The following is a 13,285-nucleotide window of genomic DNA, read 5'->3' on the forward strand; positions in this document are numbered from 1 at the left end:
CCTGGGCAGTTTGGTTATTGAGAAGAAGTTGTTTAAAGTTTTTAACATATTTGACCCCTGTGACCTTGAAAATAGATGAAGGTCATTTATTTGAACAAACTTGGTAGCCCTTCATCCCAGTTTGCTTCTGGCCAAATATCATCACCCTAGGCCTTTCGGTTATTAAGAAGAAGTCGTTTAAAGTAAAATATTGACGCTGGACGACGGACGGACGACGGACGGACGGACGGACGGACGACGGACGGACGACGGACGCCGCACCACGGCATAAGCTCACTTGGCACTTCGTGCCAGGTGAGCTAAATAACCACGAAAACCATGTTGGAATCACCAGGAAGAGGAATAACTTCAATGCATGCTGGGAAATAAATTGTGAAAACAAAATCGGGAATCTACCAAGACCAATGGTGAAATCATTATTGAAAAAAGGCCCTTTAAGGTGTTGACTTGATTCTGGTTGGGAAAATTGGTAAAAAATTAGGTAAAGAGGTATAGGAAAGTTGTATTAAACAAATTATATATCAGCATGAATGATTCGGCATTTAAAACACATTACATACCGCTGTCAACTGAAAATCAATTCATACAGACACATCAACTACGAGTGAACATTGGTAATGTATAAAGAAAAGGGTTCTTTGATAGTGTATATTATACATACATTAACACGTTTATAAAATTGAAAAGATAACCCATTAAGGCTCTGATGATTTTTATTTAACAAAAAATATCAGATTTTCATCTAGAAAATTATTAGCATTTAAAATTTAAGAAATTAGTTTAGAAATATCAATGCCAAAAATCCTCATAAAGATTTAGTAAAATACTTGAAATATTTGAAAATTAACAAAAAATAAAAATTACAAATATTGTAAATCAATGTACATCTTTCGTAAAAGATTTAATTCTATCAAGCAAAAGTTATTTATATACCTGTTCAAAAGTTTATGTTTTTTTGCAAGCACAGTAATATTTTTTACTTATGGTAGATAATTTAAACATTCATGCATTAATTATTTTTAAATTTATCCAACAAATTGCTCATATTTCTTTTAAGCATATTTCAATATCTCAAAGATGAGGCGATTCAAACTAACTTGTACATCAGCCAATGAAATTACAACATTGAACTGTCAACAATCTTTCCACAACACATAGAGTGGGTGGGGGTCGGAAATGAAGCTATAGCTACTCATAAACACAGCGGTTCTACTCAAACTACTGAATGTAGCTCAATAAAAACAACATCAATGACTGACAACATGTGTTAGGTCTAGACACTAGTGAGTTTTGTTATTACTACAGCACAGGGGGAGGTAATCACAGATAATGTACGCTGTAATACTACCATAAACTAACAGGGAAGGTAATCACACTTAGATATATCAGGGGAGAAGATCATAGATTACTTCGTAATGGGGATTCTAAATCTTCCTCAAACCTACTGAAAAAATTGCAGTATTTTTTTTTAAATCAGGCCAATATCAAGGTGAATTATTTCAAATATCCCAATTCTGAAATCTCAAATATGTCCAAGAATGTGGTATGACTGAAGCGTGAATGTATAAATGACCAAAACAAATCCCACAATTTATATATAGAGGCAGCAGTTCTTATAACCTAAATGTGAAATTGAGGTACATTATCAAATAGCAGTTAATAGCCGTCAACCTACCCTAGATCCTCTATGCAGCCTGTCCTTCATGATGGAAATAAATTCCTTGTGGCTGAGGTGACCGTCTCCGTCTGCATCGAAAATCTGGAACACTGTGTTCACTAGATGTGGACTGAGTGTGTTCCCAGTACAAACATAAACAGCTCTCTGGAACTGCTCTGTAAGGTGAAACACAACGAGGTCAATCAAGGTCAAACATGACAAAGTCAGTAAAGGTCAAACATGACAAGATCAGTCAAGGTCAAACATGACCAGGTCAATTTAGGTAAAACAAAACAAACAGCCAAGGTCAAATATAACAAGAGCAGTCAAGGTCACATACAACAAGGTCAATCAAGGTCAAACATCATAATGTCAGGCAAATACAAAATACCATTGGGCCAGGTGACATCCATAGACCATGAAGCTCAGTTAGTTTGTGCGATAGTGCAACAATCTGAAGTCCAGGGCCCATATTCATGAAACCTTTCTCCTGCTCAAGCATAGATTTTTTGCTCAAGTCTAATTTCTTGTTCTGGTTATAAATCAATAAACAAACCTTATTTTGTCAATGATTTGGGGAAAAAATGGAAGAGACTTAAAGCCAAATACTGTTTTCAATGTTTACATTTGACTGTTGGATCTTTTAACATGATTCAAGTGAGTTACAAGAAAGCTTGTTTCAGCACAGAATCCATGATTGAGCATGAGAATGGTTTAATGAATACGGGCCCTGGGTTCAAATCCAGTCTATCCCTGCTTAATAATTGTTTGTTGATTATATTATGTTAATTTCGTCTCTATTCTTTTTTTTAAAGGTCAGCTTTTTTTTCTTTCAGAAATGATTGAACAAAGCTATATTCCAGCCAGATGAAAGAGTTTCCAATACTTTATTACAGTTTTTGGCAGTGGTACAGGGATCCTTAAAGTTGTTGTCTGGTTACCTTTGGACACGGCCTGATCAGCAAATGTATACATCTTCATGGCAATCGTGAAGTCATCCAAACTGTTGAGGAACTGACAAAATTGTTTAAACTCCTCGAATGTGATACCCTGTAAGGAGAGACAAGCATGTTATAAGGGGAGACAAACATGTTATATAAGTTCATCAGTCTTTATATATACAGGATATTATATAAATTCCATAGTGTAAAGTGGATATCAGTTGTTATGATTTTTCAATCTCTGGGTATAGAGAAATTCTTCATTACTTAAAATATTCATCTCTACCTGGGGTGTAGTTTCATTTGAAAACTATATTTAGGAGCAAACGAATCAGTAGCAGCAGCTATGAAGAATGGAAATAACACTTTCAGATTTAGGATTTTCCATGTACCTATTCTCATGACAGACAACATATTACAAAGACAAACTTCTTATTAATTTTATTTTCAATTTATTTGATAATGAGCTAATACATTACCATATTTCAATGGTTTAGCTTTTTTTGTCTTTGTACAAGTGCAGCGGAGCTGGACTGGGTCGATCGTTGGCTGGTCATGTAGCTCAATTGGTAGAGTGTCTGTCTAGAGTTCTTTTCCCGGTCTGGCTGTGCATTTTTCTGCTCCTGTTACATTTGGTTCAGTGACCAGGATTTGAACCCGGGAATCTCTGAAATCTAGATGGATGCTCTACCAATTCAGCTACCTAGTCGACCCAGTCCAGTTCTGCTACAATCCTTCCTCATTTTTCTTAAATTTTGCTGTGCATTTTTGTTTTTTAATTGTTCTGATAATGAGGTATTACATCACCATAAGTTCAATGTTTTTGCACAAGTGCACAATTGTAGAAGATCTGGTCACATGGTCCGTCGTTGGAACAGGTATCTGAATTGGTAGAGAGTTTGTCTCGAGTTCTAAATTCTAATTTCAGTCTGGCTGTGCATTTTTCTCAGGATTCAAACCAGGGACCATCTGGAATCTAGATGGACACTCTACCAATTGAGCTACTGAGCAGTCCAGTCCCACTACATTACTTTCCTCCTCCTTCCAAATCTTTGCTGTGCACTTTTCCATTCCTTTTACTTTTCTTTATGTGTAACCCAGGCCTTGGCATTTGACATAAAGTGTCCTGAAAATGAGTTCCTTGATGTATGTCATACAGCCTAGGACATTTACATACTTTCACTAGGGTTATGTGCTTCCTTCATGCGAGTGATACAGGCCTGGACGTCAGACTTACCTGTACTGCAGGAATGCGCTCCTTAACACGAGTGATACAGGACTGGACGACAGACTTACCTGTACTGCAGGAATGCGCTCCTTAACACGAGTGATACAGGCCTGGACGACAGACTTCCCTGTACTGCAGGAATGCGCTCCTTAACACGTGTGATACAGGCCTGGACGACCGACTTATCTGTACTGCAGGAATGCGTTCCTTAACACGTGTGGTACAGGCCTGGACGACAGACTTACCTGTACTGCAGGAATGCGCTCCTTAACACGTGTGATACAGGCCTGGACGACCGACTTATCTGTACTGCAGGAATGCGTTCCTTAACATGTGTGATACAGGCCTGGATGACAGACTTACCTGTACTGCGGGAATGCGTTCCTTAACACGAGTGATACAGGCCTGGACGACAGACTTCCCTGTACTGCAGGAATGCGCTCCTTAACACGTGTGATACAGGCCTGGACGACCGACTTATCTGTACTGCAGGAATGCGTTCCTTAACATGTGTGATACAGGCCTGGATGACAGACTTATCTGTACTGCAGGAATGCGTTCCTTAACACGTGTGATACAGGCCTGGACGACAGACTTATCTGTACTGCAGGAATGCGTTCCTTAACAAGTGTGATACAGGCCTGGACGACAGACTTACCTGTACTGCAGGAATGCATTCCTTAACACTTTTGATACAGGCCTGGACGACAACTTACCTGTACTGCAGGAATGCGTTCCTTAACACGTGTGATGCAGGCCTGGACGTCCGTCTTGTCAAACATTGTGTAGCGTAGAAGTATGTGTGCAAAATCCTCCTCTGTGATGGTGGCCATGCCTTTAGAGAACTCCATAAACTCCAACTCAATCACCTCCGACTGAAGGTTTTCCATAAATCTGACATAAGGAAATGAAAACAATTACACACAAATTGGACGTTTCTATTTCAAATCTTGGATAAAAAAAATTAAAAGAATTTGAAACGATCCAGAGTTCTCCTGACCATTAGAACTTGGGACATTCAAGAAATTTCCAAACTGATTGAAAGTTTCTTAAAGACAGTAATCAATAGTTCTTTGAAGATCTGAATAACTTGGAAGTCTGAGAAGCTGAGTTTGCAGGAGCCCTATAAATAAGATCTTACACTCACGGAAGACTGAATTCTTTATAACAAGCAATTCAGTGATATGTCTTGCCTGTTGCTGCTGTCACCGGAAAAGCAACACCTAAGTCTTGCTTCCGCAACTTCGTCTTGGCGAGACAAAAAAGAAGTATTACGTAACATATGCGGCATGTCGCTGTAAATCCTTAGCCAAGATTCTTACCTGTGGAAGTCCTCGTACTTGAGCACCTGTCTGCCCTTGGGTCCAAAGAAGTGGATGAGGAGGGTGGTGTCTTGCACAGGGTCAACACTCTGACAAACACAAAGACTTACTAATTAACTTGCACTAATTAAGGTGATTTATAACCAGCTTGATAACTATTTTGATTCTAGTTTATATCTATATTTATTTACAAACAGATATCACACAAAAAATATCATTTTGCCTTTATTATCCAAGTATTTAATATTTAACTGAAAGACTTGATTTTTTTACAATATATGTCTTAATCAAATGAGAGATTTTTCTAGACACAGCCATCAACATACATCTTTCTTCTCAGTTTTCTTTTATCAAATTAATATCTGATTCTACATATATAGAATATAATTAATTAATACATGTGGAACCTACTTATAAATAAATGAGAATGGTTTCGATGTGACTATCTTTAAGCTATTATCAGGTGTTAAGAACAACAAACAAGATTATGAAAACTTATTAACTGATGATTCTTACCATACATTATCAGCTTTATCTTAATTTGAAACTTGGTTGAAAAACGTCAAAACTTAATGAAACAGCTTATAATTTGCTTTCTTCCAATTCCTTGTTATTCGGGTGAATATTGTCCTCACAATACATTTAAGATCAAATGACGATGAGAGATTCTATATTCTATAGTATCACCAGGTAATTCACATACTAACTACCTTAGACAGCTTTTCAGTACATTATGATGAAGTCATACATTCTGAATGCAAGACCATGATAACATGTATATATACGTAACACTTCATTGTCCCCCCACACCCTTTTTATTTATTGTTTCACTTGATGACGTTGATGCCCTTATTTACTGTCAATGCAAAGGTGCTCATTTATAACTGACTTAACTTCTTTGGCTATGCTAAATACTCAATTAATTATCAAGTTTTTATAATTTCAGTAATAAAATAGAAAATGTATTTTATGTTCAAAGGAAATACGATGAGTTTTGATTTCTACTATGGGTTATTGACATCAATAAAGTGTACCAACTGACATCACAATTGCTGATATCTAAAATACATTTGTCTATGTGAAAGTGTTATTACGCTGCTTCATACACAACAGCCGATACTATATGATACAAAATATCATGAGATTTTGTTGATAAGAGTCATATTACATCAGCAATTGTTCTTTTTTGTAAAAAACAAAGACATAAGAAAAAACAGATCTACCTGGTTAAGAGGGTAGAGATAAACAGAATTAAATAGGGATATACAGTATATATGAGGAAATTTTCGCCCATGAAACTTACACACTTCACCCATAAAATCAAATATCGCCCAGCGTTAATTTCGCCCTTCACATTTCGTAATTACTATGCATATTATGTAGTTAACATGTATTTGCTGTTATAATGAATTCACCCTCATCTAGGGTGAAAAAGGCGAAAAATTGAACTGCAGCAAAATTTTCCAGTATACAATAAATATATTTAAGGTAATAAATATCCTTTTAAGTAATTAAAAAGTTGATTGATTAATCAATTTTCACACAGATTTTCTTAATGAGTTTCAATAAAGAATTTATTCAATAACCAACATATATATACTACTATAAAAATTGATTTTCACCTGGATTGAATTCTAGCACTAAAACATTCAGTAAGGATATAAGCTTATATACTTTTGCAGGAAATACATTTTGGTAAACCCTACATCCCATTCCATCAACCTGTAGGAAAAAGTATAACATTCATTGTAAAGAACCTTAGATCCAAATATATCCATTTTAGAAATTTAAGAAGTTATTTTTTGTATATTTAATTTAGTTCTTTTGTTGTGTTTTTTTTAAAACCCATGAAAATTTGAAACTGAATTCATTTTTTTTTACCAAAATTTAAACAAGCATGTTTTCATTTCATGCAAACAAAAATTTGCCTGAAATCAGTAAGTTCACTACCATATTAAACAATTAACATAAATAACAAAATATGCACAAATGTTTCTGTATTCAATGTGAGTAGGTATGTGTTTCAATCTAGCTCACTCGGCTGGATGCTTGTAAGAGACATTTGAAACCTTACTTTTAACTCTAAAATCAATACAAGTATTAATTATTGTTACCCTAAATACTTCTGTTGTTTAAATTCTGATGTTTTAAGACACAACATACTTCAACTAAGGCAAGACATTATCATACTCGTTAGACATCCAACGTTTAGGGCTTAAAACACAATATTGACAATATGGCAATATCGCTGAACAGTATCTGGATCAAGACAGCTTATTATCATTATCTTTGCATGTATGATCAAAATATTACTTTCTCAATAACACATGTATGTGAAATTGTAGCCTTATATTAAATAGTGAATGATATATTACACTTACATTGGCAAACACAAGGCATTGCAAAGGATCCAAAGCCCCTCGCATGCATGTTGGTAAGACATTTTATATCTTGTGTTGGATGCATCTAAGACTTACAGTAAACCAAGTAATACAACACACAAAAGCAACTTTCCTGATAGTTAGTATCTTCTATCAATAGTAAGGCTAACCTTGACCTTGGAAATATGTTTAAACCAATATTGACATTGACCTTTGAAACTTGCTTTGGCCAATCTTGTGTGACCTTGACCTTTGAAACTTGCTTTGGCCAATCTTGTGTGACTTTGACCTTTGAAACTTGCTTTGGCCAATCTTGTGTGACCTTGACCTTTGAAACTTGCTTTGGCCAATCTTGTGTGACCTTGACCTTTAAAACTTGCTTTAGCCAATCTTGTGTGACCTTGACCTTTGAAACTTCTTTTGGCCAATCTTGTGTGACCTTGACCTTATGAACTTGCTTTAGGAAATCTTGTGCTTGACTAATATGTGAAGGTCTATTCCCAAATTAAGTCACTAGAGCAACAACAACATTTTCTTTAGGTAGTAATGGTAACCTTGATCTTGATCCCTGAAACATGAACTTGATTGAGATATCCTCACACTTGACTAATATTTTCAAAATCAATTCAGAAATAAAATTTCTATAATGACGACAAAAGGTGAATATGAAAACAAACCAAATGCCTTAATATCCCTTCAAGACCACCCTCACTGTGAGTGGATAATCAATTCATTTCAGGCTTTCATTTCTTATGACCATTTCTTTGCTTGTTATTGAACCCATGCAACACTTGTGTATATGTATAGTTAGATATGTATATATCTAGCCCCATGCCACAGCAACATACTTCGCATAATAACATGCTATTTACCCAGTGCTTTTTGGGGGGATGGGGGGCACTTTTTAGAGCTCATAATGGGACCCATTCCCAACTGAAACTATTTCCTTTTTACACCCGATTCCCAAAATTTGCAGATTGCTACTTCCAAATTGGTATATTTTCTTCCAAAAGAGAGACAAAAAGGGCCCATCGAAACTCAACGAAAAATACCCACTGAACCTCAACATTGTATAAAACAATTGTAGAAATGACCAGTGTCAAAACAAAAGTTCAGTATTATTGAATAACAATAAATGATTTTTTTGGGGCTTATTCAGGATTCGGAATTGACATGGTCCTTGAAACTAGGATCTCTAGAAGCCCACTGTTATTTTTCATACATGCAGTAACTTGCCATTACTTTGTTTTGGATATAAATATAGCATGACTCTAGGTACTACTGTCGACCAGCTCAGTTCGGTTACGATTACAGTACAATGATCGCAGATCCCTGGTTCAAATCCCATCCTTACTCCACTGCATTTTAACACTTATATTTACTTTGATTTTCATTTCTTCTTTATTTTGATTCATAAAAGGTTGTTGTATTGATTTTATCAAAGCTATAAGTCAAGTTTAACAATATTTGATTTAATGCATATTTACAGATTTTGGCAATGGTAGGAGACCCTAAGCTTAATTCTGATTTTACGATTCACTATGAAACTTACATGGCATTTCAAGATGATGTTAAGTTATATCAATTCTAAACAGCTATATAGCTATCTTTTACTCGAATAATTGTTACCAATTTTTCATGTGAATTATTCACAAATTTTACATCGATAATGTGACACACATCCAAGCTTGATTTAATCAGACTGCCTAATTCTTTCCTTGTTTTCATAGTACCAAGCTGGGAGAATTTCTATCATGTATGGTATCGTTTTCAAATGGTTAATACAGCGCAATATTATTTTAAACAAATGTATGATGCAAAAACAATAGATACAATTTTTAAATCTCCACACAGAACTTTTCTGATTAAGTTTTTACGACCTAAACATGCATTATTGAAAAGAGTTATTTTTGATATTCAGCTCAACTCATTACAAATCTGGACAAATTAGGGAAACACAAACTTCTAACTCACTGTCGCTATTCAAAATATTCCAGTAACTGATAATATTTTCCTTAGTCAGGAAAATAAAACGACAATTTCAGAGTACTTTAACAGTATAATACTACCATCATTTCCCCCTTTTTTGTGTTTGTAGTCAAGTCACAATAATCAAAGCATATATCCTTAACAATAAAATCTTTAAAACCATTTTAAAACAGTAAAAGAAATGAAATGGAAAGAAACCAAATCTAATTAACTATGATGCTGGAAGTAATTGTTATATATATTTTTAATTCCAAAGAGGAAAATTAACGAAATGACAGAAAATCATTGAGAAAAAAAAGAAGAAGACAAAACCTTGTTATCAACCAGATGCATCTAGCTTACTAACAAAGGATCTTTATATTTAACACATCATTCACTTGCTTGAAAATCAAGTCCACTTTTTTTAAAACTTTATTCATCATTTTTTTATATGTTGACCTTATACTTGTTTTGATTTTCTTGCCACAACCGGAGATTTTTAAGCTTAAGAATTTTCAAATTCATTTCTGACAACAGTTTTTATAGATGAATGTGTTCTGCTGAAGAGCAACCATGAAAACTGCATGAACATAATTTATTAATATGCTATTTTTCGTACATCAGCATTTTTACGCACATCAAAAACAACTGATATGAAACAGTCACTGAGGTCAGTCATGAAAAGCAGGAACGTAAAAGTTTGCCGGCTATACCCAATAAAGCGGGTCACAGGAAAACGTAAAGTTGCTGTCATATTTCATCGGCATGCACAAACCAAGTATAATGTATTTCTAAATTATACTTAATTTTAGTTTTATTCAAATTTATTCTGTGTTGAACAATAAACATCAAGAGTGTCATATTTTCACCCGAAGATAAAAAAAACCCCACATATCGGGACAAATCTTTCTGAACGAGTGTCGGTTTTAGTTGTAGAAAATTAATGTTTCTAATATATAATTGTAATATATATATATCTATATATAATAACCACACATTTTTTTATTATGCTATATGCATGACACAAGTTATATATATAGACTCAAATACAAACCTCTTTCATCTGAAATATATAAAAATAGGCAACAAAATGTTAATTAAAATAAATCAATGAACCAATGAAAAAGCCAAAAAAAGAATTGCTGCATATTTGTGAAACGTCAACCATGCATGATTATTGTGCTAACTACAGTGAAAATCACAACAGCTATGTAGCAACAAAATATTAGTGACAAGCAAATAAACTGTCTTATTATATACAGTATCAATCTGGTATAAATGGAATAATATTCTTTTGCACACAAATATGCATTGAGCAGATAATGTTCACAAGCTCCAGTATATAAAATTGGTGCAAAGTTAAGAAAATGTTTTTTTTTTTTTTTTCATTGCCAGGTATTTAGTAGCGATGCCATGATACATAAAATATACTTTTATATGCTTGATATAGTACTGGATTAGTATTCAAATTCAAGTCTCATTGCAACGAATATATTTTTCATCAATGTCATATAATATTTTGAAAGAATGAATATATGCAAATATATAATATGTGCAACAAAATTGCAGTCTGTTATAATAATTTGAAGCTTAATTCCATTTGGTTTAGTATTTCATGAATGGAATTTTATTTTTTACAAATTAAGGTTATCGGCCCCCGTACAGGGACATGTGGGTCAATCTAAAGGATGAAGGAGAGGGAAGACAGGTAAAAATGACTAATTCTAGCTCGCTGATTAGTATTTCACACAGCATAGGTATGTATAATGAAATATAATTATTCTTTTTCCTCAAACGTGACAATTTTTCAAAGGGAGGTAATTCAAAGAAACGCTTGACTTTTGACAGCTCATCTCTGACCAGTTATGAAATATCAAGGTCACCGTTGTCACATAAGGACTAGTGGTTTTCTTCTAACGAAAATTCTTGAGTTACAAATTTCAAATAATTAAACAAAATCACAAATCAAACCTCTTGGGTTAAATATTTCACATAAATAAATTCAAGGAAGATAAATAAGAAAATTCAAAAATCAATTGATTTCAAGTTATCTTTTTTTAATAGAAATGCCTACACAATTTCTAGTTATAAAGAAATAATACATGTATTGTACCCTTGAAACTAATTTACAGTGTCCTGGAAACTACCCCTAGTATTCAAATGTATTTATTTTATTTCATATATACTGAGAATGGGGCAGTATTAAGAATAACCTACTTTTCTTTCGTACTATAGAAAGTATAGACACAGAAAGAGAAAAGGGGATACTTGTGTTCTACATATTACCGCTGGTATTTTGATTAAAATCTGAAGTTAAAATTAAAAATTAAAAAAATTGAATTGTTCTTCATTTACAACCAGATGGTCCATAATATCAGCTAATTATATTTGTCAGTGTATACAATAAGCATAAATATGTGCAAAGGGGAAATATGAAAAATTACAAAATAAATATAGTAACCATGCACCTTACACAAAATTAACAAGAGGCCCAATGGGCCTGCATCGCTCACCTGGTAGAAATCTCTCACTTGTAACCTTAAAAGTGATCTAAAATAAAGCTACAGGCAAAATATCAGTATTTATGATTAAAATTCATTCAAAAGAACCTTTTATTTTTTTTTAAAACATTTCACCCCTGTGATTGAAAGTCGAACAAAGTCATTATGTTGAACAAATGTTATAGCCTTTCATCTCAAGATGCAACTTGCAAAGTATCAACATCCTGGGACCCATGGTTATTCAGAAGAGTTCGTTTAAAGATTTTTAACAGATTTGACCCCTGTGACCTTGAATATAAGTCAAAGTCATTCACTTTAACAAACATAGTAGTCCTTGATCCCAGCATGCTACTGACTAAATATCAACATCCTGAGCCTTTTGGTTATTCAAAACAAGTTCTTTAAATATTTTGAACATATTTGCTCCTTGTGACCTTGAATATCATTCAAGGTCATCCATTTAAACAAACTTGGTAGTCCTTTATCCTAGTATGCTACTGACTAAATATCATCACCCTGGGCATTTTGGTTATTCAGAAGAAGTTGTTTAAAGTTTTTAACATAGTTGACCCTGTGACCTTGAACATGGGTGAAGGTCAATCATTTGAACAAACTCTGTAGCCCTTCATCTCAGCATGCTACTGGCCGAATATCATCACCCTGTGCATTTTGGTTATTCAGAAGAAGTTGTTTAATGTTTTTCACATAATTGACCCCCGTGACCTTGAATATAAGTGAAGGTCATTCATTTGAACGAACTTTGTAGCCCTTTACCCCAGCATGCTACTGGCCAAATATCATCACCCTGGGCATTTTGGTTATTGAGAAGAAGTTGTTTAAAAATTTTAACATATTTGACCCCTGTGACCTTGAATATGGGTGAAGGTCATTTATTTGAACAAACTTTGTAGCCCTTTATCAAAGCATGCTACTGGCCAAATATCATTACCCTGGGCATTTTGGTTATTCAGAAGAAGTTGTTTAAAGTTTTTAACATATTTGACCCCTGTGACCTTGCATATGGGTGAAGGTCATTCTTTTGAACAAACTTTGTAGCCCTTCATCTCAGCATGCTACTGGCCAAATATCATTACCCTGGGCATTTTGGTTATTGAGAAGAAGTTGTTTAAAGTTTTTAACATATTTGACCCCTGTGACCTTGAATATGGGTGAAGGTCATTCTTTTGAACAAACTTTGTAGCCCTTCATCTCAGCATGCTACTGGCCAAATATCATCACCCTTGGCATTTTGGTTATTGAGAAGAAGTTGTTTAAAGTTTTTTTAAG

The 13,285-nt window shown here is 34.2% G+C and overlaps 1 protein-coding gene across 7 annotated transcripts in view; it reads right to left on the minus strand.

Moving 5' to 3' along the window:
* The window catches only part of LOC110466704 (calcium uptake protein 3, mitochondrial-like), a 164,116-nt gene that overhangs the window by 9,629 nt on the left and 141,202 nt on the right, over window positions 1-13,285 (minus strand). For 4 of the 7 annotated variants that reach the window (XM_021523406.1, XM_021523405.1, XM_021523401.1 and 1 more), the window contains 5 exons: window positions 10,552-10,560; window positions 5,149-5,237; window positions 4,543-4,720; window positions 2,599-2,707; window positions 1,676-1,833 (listed from right to left, as the gene is read on the minus strand). In XM_021523406.1, coding sequence (XP_021379081.1) covers window positions 1,676-1,833; window positions 2,599-2,707; window positions 4,543-4,720; window positions 5,149-5,237; window positions 10,552-10,560 — 543 coding nt within the window. Of the gene's footprint in view, window positions 1-560; window positions 570-1,675; window positions 1,834-2,598; window positions 2,708-4,542; window positions 4,721-5,148; window positions 5,238-10,551; window positions 10,561-13,285 lie in introns of all 7 variants that reach the window. The other 3 variants (XM_021523407.1, XM_021523402.1, XM_021523403.1) reach the window with 2 other exon arrangements.

Source organism: Mizuhopecten yessoensis, unplaced genomic scaffold (assembly GCF_002113885.1).
Source record: "Mizuhopecten yessoensis strain PY_sf001 unplaced genomic scaffold, ASM211388v2 scaffold11143, whole genome shotgun sequence".
Classification (NCBI taxonomy): Eukaryota; Metazoa; Mollusca; class Bivalvia; order Pectinida; family Pectinidae; genus Mizuhopecten; species Mizuhopecten yessoensis.